We start from the raw sequence: 17,089 nt of genomic DNA on the forward strand, positions 1-17,089 counted from the left end.
CCAAAAATACCTCATATGAGCTGTTTCAGAAGTCAAAATATTTTGCAGGATATTCAAAAGACAGAAGAGTTATTTTTAGCCCCCAAAGGAGTTCAATGCATTACAGCCAGCCAACCAACCCAAAAGTCAACAGATGTTTGCCAGAGTATGCAATCCAATACTCCACTTACTATATACACTCCTTACTGAATTAACATTTCAAGCAAAGCCACCAGAAATAAAAGGTTCAAAATTTAAGGTAATATTACTGCAGAACTAAAGAACAACCTGTTACATGGAAGAACGATATGCATGTTCTTTTCACATTACTTGCTTTCTTACGCATAGTGGAGTCATATTATCAAGGTGTTAGGTAGGTGCCTATATCAACTCCAAAATGCAGAGGTCTGTATCACAACAGTATTTAAGTCACACAATTTTATTTATTTATTTTTAATACATGCCTTTACTGCTGGGCCAGGAGCAACATCATCCATTACATGTGCACAAATATTAATGACCTTCAGCAGATGAGAAAAGAGCTGTTCTACTAAAGTAACAAGAGTTCGATCTGCCAGAGCTGGCCAGGGTTCCTCCTGCTTTGCAGCGCCTTGGTTTGAATCTTCCTCAGCACTCCAGGGATTCTTTAAGCACTTGGGAGCACTTGCTGCAATAGGAATCACATTATTTAAAGAAAAAGAAGATAAAAACTTGGAATTAAGTATGAGAAAATTTTAGAGGTATATATGGTTATCATCTCTGTATCAACAGAAATTCAAATAGAAAAAGAGAAGCTACAGTTTCAAAACCAGCAGTAGGTGCATAGTTTTAAACAACCACCAAAAAATTTTAATTATTTGTACCCGGCCTGTACTAAGCATACTACACATTCCCTTTGGCAACTAGACGGAATTTGCAACTTGGAGGCAGTATCTTTTCAAACCTCCTGGGTGCAAGAAGTTCCTTCTTCATTTCTTCTGCTCAGTCTTGCAAGTATTTTATTGCATGCGATTAAGTATAGTGTGAGATACGGGCCTTGTGATGCCAATGGTAAAAATATCAGGACAATCCTACTTTTCTTATTCTGCCTTACCTGCAAGCAAGTTTCCAGTCAAAATCAAAGCATCCTGATGTGCAGAGAGGTCCAGCGGGAACCATGCTGATGAAAGGAGAGACAGGACCATGCCAGCCATTCCGATGGTACAGCCCTTCTGAGCTTCATCTGAAGGACTTGGCTGGGAAACACTGGAAGTTTAATTTTGGAATGTCATGACTTTTTTTCCCCCCTTTTGTTAAGTTTAAAGTCTTAAGAAAACTAACAGTCAAGTAGACTGCTAATATAAAAAAAAACCAAACCAAACAGTACTACCGAAATACACATTTAACACTCAAGTAGGACTTAAAAAAACACAGTTTGCAGCAGAGACCTGACAACGCTTTGTCGTCTTGAAGAGCCAATACTTTTTTTTAAAATAGCAAATATGAAAGCTGCTAGTGACATCTACTGATAAACAGAAGAATTCTGTATTTAGTTGTTAACCAGTACGGTCCTGAAATATCTCCAGTTAAAAGTCTTACGCATATGCAAGGTAAGGATGGGAGACATAAGCTGTAGTATTGCAATATAACAAGATATTGTTTTAAAGTGACAAGAATTTAATTAAACCATTGGAATCCATCAGATCACCTATATTTATGGGTGGACTCTACCCAAGATTGTAATTTGCTTCTGCATTCCATATTTTCCTTCACAATAATTTTAAAATCAGATTTTCCCACACAACTCAAGTTTCAAAAAGAGCAGGCAGAGATCACCAGAAAATGTCTGTCAGAATACTACGTGAATTACACACATCATTTCAAAGCTGTAAGACCTGCACGATACTACTAAATTTCTTTCAGGAAAAGACTTCATGGAAGCTCTAAATAAAGGGATTCTTTCAGGATATTTATTTAAAAACAACAAAACAAAACAAAACTTCTAATGTAGTCATTCTGGTCCAATACAATTAGAGCAATTTCAGAAAATAAAATTTACACTAAGTATAGCTATTCTTTTGACAAAGCTACACAGGTAATTACAGTGCCTTCCTTTTTTTTTTTTTTGGAAAAACGTATTTTCATATGGAAGTGTTGTTCCGTTTACATACAGTTAGAGTCGTACAGAGTTGGAATGCAGCAGTTCCAAAAAGGTTTTAATCATAAAAACAACAACAACACTTAAGACAGAAAACAATTTTGGCAAAATTCTCATGTTATCCATGTTATTATATTCTTATTACCCAGAATGATAAATGTTCATATCATTCCACAAAAATAAAATTACAATCCAAATTAGTATGAACATGGACCAAAAATTTGTAAAGAAGGAATTAGAGGAAAGGGCAAAGGCTATGTCATTGCATCACTGATGAACATTAGATGCATCTTAAAAATGGCATTTTTTTAAGCCAGGTAGATCAGAAGACAGATTGTTGCAATTCTGCATTGATTTTGTCTTCCAGTTAAGTACTGCTCACATCCTAGCCTACTTCATTTGAGCTACAGGTCCAGTTTTAACAAAAGACATCTTTTAGAATTCATATACAGAGCATGCCACACTTATGGCCAGCAAGGGCAGAAAGGGCAAGCTGACAAGAAAAGCAGCTGAGGGAGGGTTGGTTTTTTTGTTGTTGTTGGGGTTTTGGTTCGGTTTTAAAATAAGATAAAGTTTTGCAGTAGAGTTTCAGGATACCAGAAGAGTAAAATAAGAGTAGAGACACAATGACAATAATGAAGAAAATCAACACAAATTATTTAAAATTTCTTTAAAAACCAAACAGCTCCACACATGTACATCTTTAGTAGCTAGTTTTACAGCTCACGTGGCACAGCACATTGATAATCAGAGGCAAGATCAAAGCTTTAGAGTTACCAACTGTACGGTTACATTCTGAAGAGTTTCTTTAGAATGTAAGTACTTTGGGGCTGTCATATATTACCTAAATAACACTTAAGTATTATAAGTATCTCATTTGCTATTCCCATTCAGTGTGCCAAATGAGAACAATTTAAATACATCTGACACTTTTACAGTTATAAAAGCAATCATGAACCAGCTTCCTCTACTCACTGTTCCTCGACATAAACATGAGATCAAGGTGAAAATGATGATGTTCTGATGTTAAAGAGATACAAGACAATATCCTGAAGATAAACATTCTTTCGGAAGTATGGAAAATTTTCTCCTATTACTTATTTAGATAAAGATACATATGGTCAGCATCTATTACAGCAGTTGCAGCCAATCCCTGTGATATACGCTGTGGTTCCAGAGATGACAATGTGCTGACACAGTATCACGACAACCTGATGTTACACCCTTCTGTATAAAGTTCTCAAATAACTGCTAAGATAAGCTTAACAGCATACCTCTAAACCAGGACTTCCGATACCTAAATAAGTGTACTTCCGTTTTGCAAACACGACTTTCAGAAGCTTGAATAACAGATGAGGGAACATACCCACAGTGCCATCCCACACTCCAGGTGCAGACTGGAAATGTTGTGGAGAGAAGACACAAAGCTTCACAGCAGCCAAACTGAAAAGTTAACACCAAGAATTGAATCAGTTTCATCACTGGAAGAGTTAGCAACAACAACAAAGTATCTTAAGAGTGAGAATTAAATGTATTACTATTGCTATTGCCACAGTACCAAAGCTGTAGATACAAATATAGCCAGGAAATAATTAAAAATAAACCAAGCGAGCAAAAAAGAGAAAAGTCAGCCACTATAGCAACTAAGAAAACTCACCGTAAGTGCTCTTGTAGTGGATATTGTCAATGCATGGGAAATTGCTGCAATAACCCTTGACAGATTGTTTTCCATAGTGACATCTGTTGGAATTTGCAGCGTATTGTAACCTCTATATATTCTGAAATAAGAATATTTATACCACTAAAACATGTACTTAAAAAAAGAAACAAACTCAATCAAAAATTATTATGGCTTAAATTACTACTACATATTTTATAGACTGCTTATAAAATACAAAATCTGAGAACACTCTAAATACCACCTTATTATATTTTAATATTTTTTCTTCTGTACTAGCAACAGCAATTTAGTTTATAAATCAAATCCCTTTGTTAGCAAACAGTAGACCAACTCTGAATACTTAAGTGCTCTAGAAATCACCACCAATTTAACATTAGTCTTTGCTTTTGCTCAAATCCATCTAACATTTTTGCATGTTCACAAACTTTGGATTATTGCTGTAAAAAGATTATTGCTGTAGAAACATAACTATTTTGTTATCTGAAATAACAGTGTCCACAAAGTTCTATTGTTTCCATACTACAGTATATAAATCTTGAGTGACATGATGAAGATCGTGTATGGAAAAGGTACATAATTAAAAACTTGTATGACAAATTGATAAAAACAAAGAGCCCCCATAAATATATACAACTCATACTGTCTGTAAGACAAAAGAGTTTAGGAAAGTATAATTGGCAGCAAAAGTACAGCAACAAGATCACACTATCAAAATTAGAATTTATTTTTAAATTATACAGGCAGTACAGACTTCTGCAACCACGATCATTATAACAGGATGTGAAGAGTTATAAAACCTGATCAACATACCTGAAAAACCAATAATGTATATATACGATTAGCTTGTAAAGCTGCACCTACTTGTGCAGTTTAATGGACAAATAGGATGACCTCAGGATGAAGAGAAGATAGTTTATCACAGAACAATGACTCCCTATGATCAACGTGGGAGCACATCACTAGTAACTCACACCCCAGTTTATTCTTTAAACACGAGTCTGCGGAGCCTGAAACTACCACAGATGCTCCTACAGATTGGAAAAAGAATTCATGAGCACATGGATTTGCAGGATTTAGCTACGATTCCAGGCATTACAAATTGAAATTTGGGTCCACATTCTTTTTAAAGCAAGACAAGACACATAACATACCTGGTGATAGTGCTCACCGCAAAGTGAGATGGAGGCTGTGTTTCGTGCATTAGTAGTTTCAGGTAGACACTGCTTTGGTCTCTTGCTACTGCCACAACTGGATCAGCCTGTCCTTGATCACAGTTATAAAATAGCTTTGGAACAAGCCTGAACAATAATTGTCAGAAAAGAAAAGTATTATTCAGAAATTATTTAATATACAATTTAAAGTAGATTTAAAATACATTTGATATACAATTCAGAAAGCTGCATACACTAATTACACATATCAAATCGTAATAAAAGCTGTTACTAAAACTCATACTGTTAAGCTGAATTCATCTTTATACAGCTGCTCTTCATTATAACCAAGGAGCTCAAATCAGGACAAAGGAACTGCTCTAGACATAAGGTAGTTTAAAAAGGTTTGTGGGGTTTTAGAAACACCTACCTTTTACAAGCTACAACGACCACTTTGCTAGAGTATTTCTCTCTGTATTCCCCTATCTCCCCAGATATTATCCCCATGGATATCTGTGTCAACTGAAAACTAATTTCTACCTGAAAAGGACAATTTTTCACCATCCAATTTCTATGCAGCAAAATTTAAACATACAATAAGATCCAGTGTTCTTGAAGAACAACATTTTCAACCTAGACAACAGTGAAAAGCTACAGTATACCTTTTTTGTAATTTCACTGTCAGTACTTCCAATAAATGCCCATACTGGATGTTTCAAGGGGCTTCTGCAAGCTTGTAGCAGCTGTCTTGGGCAGTTAAGTCTTTTCCAACCTTAACATGTGTGCTGTCACCAAGTCAACATGAAGATACAGGAAAAACTCCAACTTGTTACCACTCAGTTAAAGTAACTCCATTTAAAAATCAAGTCCCTGAATAAAAGCAACTACTACTAACTATAATGCAACAGTTACAGATTTCTGCACTGAGCCATTTCTGCAATATAAATGCTTTCAAGTGGCAGAATTATTAAGGTTTCATTGTCCTTTATTTGTTATTAGGAATGGACAGCAATTAATAGTCTGAAAAAACTAGGAAAGAGACTCCTCTGACAATAAAATATTCCAGGAATTAAGTATTAGATGCTCCCAACTTCTTTAAACATAAAACTTAAGTCCTTCAATTCTAATAAAAAAATCTATCAACTAATCATTACTGTTTGGTGCGTTTATCCGGACAGCAATTGCTGTGACCTACTACAGTTACAAACAGGTGCTTTTTAAGCAAGATTAGCTACTTTACTATAATAAGTGAGCACAAAAGTTTTAAGATACACTACTTTTAACCACGTGGAAAGTACAATGTCTGGAAGTTAGGACAACTGGGTAGAACTGCAACATTTTAAGTCCATCAGCTACTGTCAGGATCCTGAACAATCCACTTCGGCATGCAGAAAACTACCTTAAAGAACTTGAAACTGAAAGTGACCCTCAGAATGTAGTACAGTTAAATGTAATTGTAATGCTAATAAAAAGCAAAGCACAATTGCCTGATGATTCAGAATGATGCACGTTCCAGGTACCATAAAGCTGCATTTGTGTCCCATCCCTCATTTAAACAAAAATATAAAAACCCCACTAAGAGATTATTTTAGTTATAGCTACGCAGTAACATGCAAATATGTTTCTAAACTCCTTTAAAAAAAAAAACCAACCCATATATACCTCACTAATGAAGCTGCAGCTACATGTCTCACTCTCGGATCTTCATCTCCAAGCAGACATATTACAACATTATTAAGCACTCTCTCCTGAAGTTTTAGTAGCTAGAAAATAAGTTAGTACAGTAAAGTTAATTGAACATTTTCATCATTTGACCAGATTGTTAAAAGATAGTTAACAAGTGAGATTTCATCTGTCATACAAGCCTGTAAGACAATCTTTACCTTAACATTGCCAAATACACTAAATACACTATTTAAATACATAAATGCAAAAAAAATTTTTGAAGTTTAAAAAAAAAATTACAACAACAGCCACACAGACACCAGAGAACACTAAGATATTTGAATCTCGGTAGTGAAGTATCTTTCCAATTGTAAGAAGTGTCAGAACATGAGCCTACTTACACAAAACATACTTAAAACAAGTACCAGCATTGATAGAATTTAAACACAAAGTGCTGAAATTGCACTGGTACCTTAATCCAGAAACACAATATACTGATTGAATAATTTACTTACACCAGTATAATGATGAATACCTCTGTGCAAGCTCTCAGTTTTTCCTTCCAAGAAGCTGACTAGCCTACAGTAAAATAGAATTTAGAGTACATTAGTTAACATTAAATGTTATTTCTCCCTCCAGTGCTCTGAGAGTTTTTTTATTTATTTTTTAAAAACACTACTGCAGGGAAAATGTAAGAAGTAAACACACTTTTTGCTACCGTTAGAAAAGGTAAGCTATTTGTTAAACTCCTATCTGGCTAGTAGTGGTAGTAGTAGAATTACCTTTCTTTAGTTAAAAAACATTATTTACACATTGTGATTGTATTTTTTTCCCATACATGGAAAAATCAGACTGTTTTGAAAAGATGGTAACACATTCCAAATATCACTATTCAGAAAGAGTCCAATTCTGTATGGCTAAGGATAACTTAAAGAAATTTCATATAAACATCTTTTGTCTTTCAGCCTGGAAGAACCTATAGAAAATGAGGGAATGCAAGAAAAGCAATTAAAGTCATACTCATTTCAGTGTAACGAACTGAGCAACTGAAGAGAGCCGACTATAATGGAGAACAAGTCAGGTACTTTTTCTTTAAAAACACACAGAACTGGACATGAAAACCAAGTTCGTTTCAAGATTATATTGTCTCTCGGCAATCACAGATTTACAGAAGACTTGATAAAACAGGCCACTGAACTAGAAAGTCCTATACAGTGTTACTAGGATTGGGCTTGGTAGTGAAGTCAATGGTAACTTGATAAACATTCCTTATAGGAATGATTGGTCTGATTTAGTTTTATGAAACTCGCTAGTGTTTCAGAAGAAACTGCTCCATTTTGGTTCCAGTTTCCTATACACAGCATGCGCTGCAGCTACAACACCCATGGAAAAATATAAGCACTTACCGAAAATCTACCTCTGCAAGAGTTTCCAAAAGTTCCGTTCTTACTAGCCAATATGAGCTATTCTTCAGCGTAAGGAGGTCAACAATTAGTTGTAAACCTAGTTCACTGTAACTGCTACTACATAAGCTCGTGATGCAATGCTGAGAAGAAAACACAACTTTCAGTTACATTACAGAAGAGGTTCTCTGAATCAAAGTATGTAAGTGATCATAAAAATCTGTTTTGTTTAGCATACTAAAAAAACGTACTGCTTAAGAGCTAGGAGAAAGTACTAGAGCTAAGTACTTTGCAAGGCTAGGACACTAGCTCCATCTGAACTGCTAAAACCTGCTGCTGAATTTAAAGTCTGGAAAGCAACACAAGGCTCAGATGAGAGGACAATCCTCCAAAGAGTAAGGTCTAAAACTCACAGGGATTAAACACCACAAGCACTACATTCTTATCTGTTCAAAAACAGTCTCTCCTAATTTCCACAGGGTATTTTTTAGACACCTGGTTCTGATTTCCAAAGTTTTTCAAAAAGTCATACCTCTTCATTTTAATGACTGTTCAACTATATGCATGTGTGATCTTTGGAAAAAGTTATAGAACTCTACATTTCTATGTCCTTCTTAGCTACATGAAAATGTACTTTCTTGTTCGGGGATTAACAACCCAAAGTGCTTTAGAACATTTCTGCTCAAAGGTATGAAGTCAGGCTACATTACATATTGAGAGAAAGAAAAAGTCAAAATTGACTAATACAAGTTGCCTGAAGTGAACAATTCTAGTGAATTCTTCTAAAAAGCCATAATCCTAAGTGTAATCATACGTGAAACCACTATATACAAACAGTAAGATCGTGGAACAGAAGGTTAAAAAGATAGCATCATTTAACTAACCAGATTTCCTTCCCTCAGCTGCATCACAGACCCCTCCTCAGCACATGAAATCATACTTTCCCTACATTAACTATGTGCATTTTACTAAAAGCTACGCTTTGCCTCACTGACCCATAAGCTGCAATACAGTTAGCCACCCTGTGCCTCTCTCCAATGAATTAATTCCCCTCAGCCTCCAATTTGTCCTTGTTCTTCTACTTTTTTGGAAAATTCCTCAAGGAAAAGATCACTTCTTCACCCCCTGCTTTTTTACAGAACACCTTCCACAGTTTTTATTACAGAAATAAAATTCACAAGTTCTAAGTTCCACTCACAAATTCAGATACCATCTCTATTTTAACAATTGCCTGATGAATCTTTCAGACAATTTGAAACAATTACTTTCCTGAGACTTCCCTCATGTTTAAAAATTATTATTTCAGAAAATAATCACTATTTTACTTGGCATTTCTCACATTTAATTTTTGCTCTCCAAATATAGGTTATAACCAGGTGTTACAGGTTCACACTTCCCTGTTTAGGCTAGATAGCCTTTTTATCTAATGCATTCATCCTATTGTTGGTTAATGTAACATTACAGCTCATACCAGTACATTTATGACTAGAAATATCGTGATGAGATTATTCTGCTATGCAATCTAATGAACATAATTCTTTTCTAGCTGTTTGTTCCTCCATTTCCGTGCTTGAAGCAAAGTTTTCCACAAGAAAGTTCTTGGGGAAGAAGTAATTTTTGCTCCATGTTTATACACCTGAGCATAGTAGGATCCCAGTCAACGAATAACACTCCTGTGATCTGTGGTGGTTCAACTAAATTACTACTTCTGCTTACCCTCACAGCTGTACAAGCCAGTTTACATGTAACAGAGGACTCATCTTTCAGCATTTTCTGTAACAGAGGTATGCAGTCTACCAAGGAAAAGAGATTTCCTTAAAAAAAAAAAAAAAAAAAAAAAATCAGAGAAATGAAACAAAAGAAAATTTTGGTTACATGAGAAAAAAAGAGACACCCTTAAAATAAATTGGTACCTGTTGAGCTTCTGACATTTATTAGCCATTTTTCCACATCAAAGCGGGATTTAGTTAGAATGGAGTTGACAATTGTTCCACACAGAATGGCAGTAGCTCCTCTAATCTGGGGATCTCCATGGTCAATGTAGTTCAGAATATCTGATACATACTGCTCCTCTAAGAAAATAAGTTACAACTACTTTATTTTAAAAATACTAGTCTTAGACTTAACTGATCCCTAAAAATGTTTCAGTGGAGGTACCAACTATTGTACAATCAGTGTCAGCCTGTTCACAATATGCCTGCCTTAGTTCTACCTTTCAGAGATCCCTTGCATACAATCTACAGATCATTCACACCTTCCAGACCAATAATCAGATATAAAAACACTAGTGACTTATTTCAATTGTACACAAAATGCTCTGGGGAAATCTAAGAGCTTTGGTCAACACTCCACCGGTGCCACTATCAGTATCAAACCAGTTGAATACTCAAGGTCCCTGCTGATCATATTGTAGCATTCATAAAAATGAAGCTAATGGCTTAGAAATCATCTATAAGATGGCCTGAAATAAGTTAGAAGAAACCATTTATAAAATAAACAAAAATCTCACCACATGCGCTACTAGTACAGACAGCACATTCATTCCAATTGGTGCAATGTTTGTTTGCAAATACTAAACTGGATTTAGAGTTTTCAGTATAGATGCTGCCTCATTTATTTGAAAACCCAAACACACTACTGAATGGAATAACATAGAATCCTAGAATGGTTTGGGTTGGAAGAGACCTTTAAAGATCATCTAGTTCCAACCTCCCTGCTGTAGGCAGGGACACCTTCCACTAGACCAGGCTGCTCAAAGCCCCATCAAACCTGGCCTTGAACACTGCCACAGATGGGACATCCACAACCACTCTGGGCAACCTGTTCCAGTGCCTCACCACCCTCACAGTAAACAGATTCTTCCTTGCATCTAATTTAAATCTACCCTCTTTCAGTTTTAAACCATTACCCCTTGTCCTATCACTACATGCCCTTGTAAAAAGTCCCTCTCCAGCTTTCTTGTAGGCCCCCTTTAGCTACTGGAAGGCTTCTTTCTATAAGGAGCCTTCTTATATATGTGAACTGCAACATACCATACTCTTCTCCCATTGCTTCAAGGGGTGTTTTATACAGTTTGCTGAAGAAAGACTCAGGGTGAAGTGCAACGGCTGCTCCAACACAACTTACTGCCAGGGCTTTTACACTGACTCTCACATCTCTATCAGGAACTAAAGCTGGAGAGAAGAAAAAAAAAAAGGGGGGGGGGGGTATTTAAAAGCTTCCCGAATTGTTTTTAAGTTAACTAATAACTATATGATATAAATAGCTTAGCCTGGACAAAAAATATGAAGGCAGAACAAGTAGTTCCAGTTTACCAGAGACAGCAGTTATATACAGCTTTTTTTTTCAAAAAAGAAAAAAATAAATAACTAATAACCCCACACACTTCCAACTCCCTTCATTGCTGAGAATACAGCTATTACACTGTCTTTCCAAGAACACTACATTAGCAGAGTACGTGAACAAATAACAGTTTAGAAAAGGGAAAAAACCCAAACATCTTAAATGCTCACTTCACTCACATATAATGACACATACACACATGCCTCTGAAGGACCTCCCCATGAATAAAATGGAAGCAGCAGTGTACGCCATAAAGGCTTTCTGGAAAATCCCTACTGACATTTTATTACTATGCTGAAAAGGTAAGTAACTCTTCTGAGCCCCAACAGCCTCCTCTAAAAATCACTTCCTGTCAAAAAGCTTCTCTTTGACCATCACACATGAAAAAACACATGAAAAATGGCCCCACTAACTTATGCAAATGCTAGATGATGTTAAAAGTGACGAAAAAAGTTCAACTTGAGATTTCAGCTAGGTCTTTGAAAACCTTAGGTCAATTCTCTGGTTTACTACAGCTGAATCATTTAAAATACCAAGTTCTATTTCCCAAACACAAATGGGTACAACGGCACTTCCTCTACCTGAAGTACATTCAAAAAAAATTAACATGGAATTCAAACACAAGTGAGCGATAAAGCTAAAAAAGATACTTTTAATCTTCTTTTAATTAAAACAATTTAGGCATTATAAACAAAATGAATTGTAAAAATACTAAAGACAAGTACTTGAAAGAACTATATTCTTCTGAACTTGTTTTTAGGAGTTTCCACAGAATGAACTGCAACTCAGAAAATTGTTTCCTTACTGAGGTATTGATACATGCATCGTGGACAAACTGGGCACCCAACACTGATAAAAAGAAATGCTGGTATTAGATTGTCTTCACAGCTTCATACAATCTACAAACCATCATGGCCCCACAGGTTAAGTCCCATAAGAATTTACAAATTGTAAATGTAATTAAGTATTTGACTTATGGGTTAAGTTACCATAACGCTTCTTTAGATGCCCAATCGCTCAAAACAGGATTCATTGTAAAATGGCATAAATTAAGTGTTTTCAGGTTTTCCTGTACTCTAGTGTGACCATTTAAATCAGGACTGTCACAGAAACCTCCCCCCCAAAATCTCCAATAAAGTGAGATTAAAAACCAGAGTAAACTGATCACATTTCCAACTTTCTACGCTGAGACACACAATGAACCAATGAAACTTGAAAAGAAACTTACCACCTTTCTCCCCAGTAAGTAGAAAAGAGGCTGACAGAAGTCTAACGCAGTGTACTAAAGGAGCAGAATTTCCATCAGTATAGTGACCTATGTCTCCCTTTACCCTGGAGGGCTATTGAAGGCAAATCACAATTTTTATATAGATAAAAATTAATCTTCAATTTAAACAAAACATTAAGCACAACAAGATTTAGAAATACTGCACATCCCCAAATGTATAAAGGTTGTAATACAAAATGTGTTTAATACATATTCCAAAAAAAGGCCTTAAAATGTAATGCTTTTGCGAAGTTTGTATCCAGTATCAGAATTGGTTTAATTTTATCACAGAAACAACAATCATTTTGTAGATCTTCTGAATTGCCTAGCCTTGCTGTCTGCATCTGAAGGAGTATGATAAACCACTTTTTGTCACCAAACAATGATCTTTGAAAACTTTGTATGAGAAACAATTAATTTCTAAGTTCTTTCCAAAGAAGGCTGAAAACCTTCTATAGTTTCACATTCAGAGTTCCCCAGTAGCCCAAGCTGATCTAACTCTGCCTGCCACAAACGAAACTCCTTTTACCCCAGCTCAGAACAAGGTCCAAAGCTAAAGTAAAAAAAATGTAACAGGAAATCAGTAACCTGTGGTTAGAATGGCATGAACCTCTCTGCAGAAAGAGAGGCTCAAAGAGTAAGACATAATAACTTCTGAGGAGATCCTAAGTTACCCACACAGCTAGCCATTGCCACAAAGATATTTCGGGTAATAAAAGTATCAGTGTACCCTACTAACGCACAGACAAAAGGGGGTTGTGTTCTCAGCAGTTTGTATTCTGTTACAGTTGCTGGTGATTGCATTCAAGATATCAACACTTGTGTATTCACCTTACATTAAATGAAATGCAGGCTACAACTCAGCTTTACTATTCAACCTTATTTTGACCTATAATGAAGTACACCACATATACAGGCTGCCCACATTTACCACTAATTTACATGATCATAAGTGTAAAATTTATTTTTTTTTTTAAAACTTAGTTGTTTTAAACTTTAAACCAGACACTTTGACTACTTCTCACCTTATTTTCGTGATCACCAGGATCTGCTGCATCCTCTTTTGATGTAAATCTATCTACGCTGCTGTCAGAAGGCTGCCTACTATGGCTCATGGTTTTCAACAGGTGAGGCTGCTGAAGAGCTTTAAAAAAGGCAATTCATGAAATACCATTTCAGATGCAAATAAAAAGCACTTTAATTGAGCTTAATTATACAAACATGAAAAATAAATTAGCAGTGATCAAAACAAGTGATTCATTAGAAGTGTTGAAATATATTCCTTATTTTACATTTCAATCTAGTTATTTGTTTTTCATATCCATTATGTGAGTCTTCGGTCCCTTGGAAGTTAGACAGCAGATGCACCGGTAACACCCACCTTAAAGGTGTCACTAGTTCTGTGTCCCATCCCCCCCATTTATCAACATACCAACAGAAGAATTTCTGAAAGACTCTGATGAATCGTCTTGGAAAATATTTGCAGCCTCATCTTCCTCATCCTGCAGCTGCCCAATTTGCATTCCAGAATACTGTCCTTCAGCACCCTCCAAAACCTACACAGTGCAAGGACAGGACTTAAAATAACTTAGCTTAACGCACAGTATTAAATCTCAAACATGCAGTGTTAGTATTCTAGAAATAATCTGAAAGCAAATATGAGCTGATAAATATTAGTGTACAGCTGCGTGCAGGCTCCAAAGCAGTTCCCCTCCTCCTCCAGCATTTGGTCTATCAGAAACCATAGTTATATCTGACACTCTCCCACTTGAGCCACAAACTTGGATATTAACAGTAAGAAAGTTGAACACTTGGTGCTTTGCGTCTCCTGCAGCTCTCCTTGCTCCCTTACGCCAAACACAACTGTCCCTCTATCTCAGCAGTTACAAATCACAACCAACACCTTAACTGTCACAAATTGAACTTGTCCCTTACTGTCAAACTCTCCCATAACCTCACTTGTCCTGGATACATAAAGTCAAGCTGAGAACACACTGTGTAGGACAAAAAAGGACAAATATGTTTAAGCTTATTTGTAATTCCTCCATTCTAAACCAGAGACTACTAAAATGTACACTTCTAGAAGAGTTTGACCCTTGGTACCAATGCAATATATAGGTAGTAGGTATATGGAAAAACAACCATAAAAGACAAAAAAATTAATAATGATAATAAAAGACAGTAAAAGTAAAATCATTTCATTGTAAGTTTATCAGAAGACAAGATACTTCTTCAGTTACTCCCTGACTTTGTAAGCATCTGGAAACTGCTCACTAAAAAGCCTGTGTGTGGGTAAGTGGGACAACCACTTAGTCTGTCAATTCCAAAAAAATTTTACTTGTAACTACTGCTTGTAAACAGTATGCAAACTGACATATGCAACAGTCTGACAAGAATTTGCAAGAAACACATCTTGTCAATAAATGCAACTTGTCAATAAATGCCTGCTCACTTTGGCCTCTGCACTGCTTACACTGAATTCAGAGACAGAGCAATTACCATCACTCGTTTGGTTCCTGAATCCTCACACTTGCAGCAGTATTTGCTTATCATAATTGTAAATTTACCATTTTTTTTAGTGGTAAGAGACTATTAGTTTTCCAAAGCTACTATCAGCAAACTTAAGTCAAAAGTTTGATAATGTTTGGAAAAAAAAGAACTTAAATTCTAAGTTGTCCCATTTCTCCATTTAATGCTCTTGCTCCCAGTAATTGTATTTTTGCTGTTTTTATTACAACCTCACAATACGCTTGCTTAAGAGAGACAAATTTCTTAAAATAGCTATATTGTATGCACATTTCAGGTGTTTATTAGATATGTAACTGCTACATTAGTAAGTCATGCAGTATTTGCTCAGTATAGGAGAAATCCTTCAGATGGAATAAAAAGGAAAAAAAAAAAAGGTTGTATTGCCAAGTGAAAAAGCACAGGCAGAAGACAATGTGAAGCATTAGGTTCCAAAAGTATTCCTCTATCATTCCAATAGACTGTTCACCCTTTAACACTTCCATTAGTCCTCCTGCACCAAAACAATTATAAATGTATCTATACAAAATGAAGGATATGCTACTAAGAGAATATATTTATGTCAAGCCTTTGATACTGACATTCTTCCAGTGAGTGACAATCTGTTAATGCCTTTATATGACCTACCCAGTGAACACACTGATTACAGCTTTGTAGTTTTTAATTACTGCTGAAGTGAAAGTGTTAAAAGGAGGTCAAGCTCTCCAATAGAGGTGTGAGCTGCTGACCTTTCCATTGTTACTAGCTGAGGATGGAAAAGTAGAAGACGAGTAAGTAGATGAATCCAAGTCTGGGCCCTCCATGGAAGAGCTCTGAGATATGTCGGGCCCCTCAGTAGAAGGGGATCCCCCCTCTGCCCGTTGCACACTTACAATTTCAGAACTGTCCGAAGGGGTTACAGCAGAGTCTGGACCTTCTGTAGTAGTCTGAGAGCTATCACTAATTGGTGAGGAAGCCTGTGTACCATCATTCAAGTCCATAGTGGGATCTGACTGGACAGCACTGATCTGGCTGGAGCTTCGACTAAGCACATCATCTTCTTCCCCTTCAGTAGCTGTACTTGTCAAATCACAGCTTGTCAGGTCTACAGAGTCTGACTGCAACGTATGTTGAGAACGTGGCTGCTCAGTAATGATATCATGTCCAGTAGGATCAGCAGCTGAACTCCCTGACCCAGCTGTCGATACCCCTGATGAAGAAGCTAGTTCACTGGTTATCTCCCCCTTCATGGAAGCTGCAAAACAGACATTTGTGAGTCATTCAAGTGTTTAAACTTGTGTTTCACTCTTGCTATGGACACCACATACTAAGCCATATATTAAACTAGGCTAAGGAAAGTGTATAACTGAACAGTTAAACTATAAGTAGGGAAATAAGCATCTGTAAGATGCCATCTCATCTATACCAGTAGCTCAATATGACAGCCTATCCATTAAAAAAAAAATACGCAGTCAACTTCATTAGTTAAGTATAAGTTTTATACCCAGGAGTATTTATGGTTTCAGTTTTGTTCGCATGTCTTTTGAGTGCCCATCCACTTCCTAGTCATCCACTTCCTAGTCACTGTAACACATCACTTTTATATTTTACATAGAGCAATAAAAGAAAGGATTTGTAATGTATAGTAAACACACGTTGATTGCACTGCTAAAAGCAGAGACCACTACCTGAAAATGATGCGGTGCTGACATCTGATCGGGTTTCAGGATCATCCTCCAAACCTTCTTCTTCACCAAGAAGTATTTTACCTGAGAAGTGATACAAGAAAACCCTTTACAGTTTTCCAAAGTTATAGCCAACTTTAAATGCTGAATAGTTGAAGTCAGTTAGATGTGAAATCTATTTTTAAAAAGTTTATCCAAACAATTTTTCAAAGCTATGACAGGCAACAGATGTTAAAGAGAAAGGAATGAAGAAAGTGAATATACAGTCCCTCAC

The 17,089-nt window shown here is 36.2% G+C and overlaps 1 protein-coding gene across 2 annotated transcripts in view; it reads right to left on the reverse strand.

Annotated features, from left to right (window-relative positions):
* Nucleotides 1-17,089, reverse strand: part of HTT (huntingtin) — an 87,239-nt gene that overhangs the window by 49,645 nt on the left and 20,505 nt on the right. For both annotated transcript variants that reach the window (XM_052780603.1, XM_052780602.1), the window contains 16 exons: nt 16,819-16,899; nt 16,024-16,385; nt 14,058-14,181; nt 13,651-13,769; nt 12,587-12,698; nt 11,049-11,189; nt 9,930-10,088; nt 9,733-9,830; nt 8,020-8,159; nt 7,129-7,192; nt 6,611-6,711; nt 4,949-5,095; nt 3,774-3,894; nt 3,483-3,559; nt 1,073-1,224; nt 440-646 (listed from right to left, as the gene is read on the reverse strand). In XM_052780603.1, coding sequence (XP_052636563.1) covers nt 440-646; nt 1,073-1,224; nt 3,483-3,559; nt 3,774-3,894; nt 4,949-5,095; nt 6,611-6,711; nt 7,129-7,192; nt 8,020-8,159; nt 9,733-9,830; nt 9,930-10,088; nt 11,049-11,189; nt 12,587-12,698; nt 13,651-13,769; nt 14,058-14,181; nt 16,024-16,385; nt 16,819-16,899 — 2,205 coding nt within the window. The remainder of the gene's footprint in view (nt 1-439; nt 647-1,072; nt 1,225-3,482; nt 3,560-3,773; nt 3,895-4,948; nt 5,096-6,610; nt 6,712-7,128; nt 7,193-8,019; nt 8,160-9,732; nt 9,831-9,929; nt 10,089-11,048; nt 11,190-12,586; nt 12,699-13,650; nt 13,770-14,057; nt 14,182-16,023; nt 16,386-16,818; nt 16,900-17,089) is intronic.

Source organism: Harpia harpyja, chromosome 2, assembly GCF_026419915.1.
Source record: "Harpia harpyja isolate bHarHar1 chromosome 2, bHarHar1 primary haplotype, whole genome shotgun sequence".
Lineage (NCBI taxonomy): Eukaryota > Metazoa > Chordata > Aves > Accipitriformes > Accipitridae > Harpia > Harpia harpyja.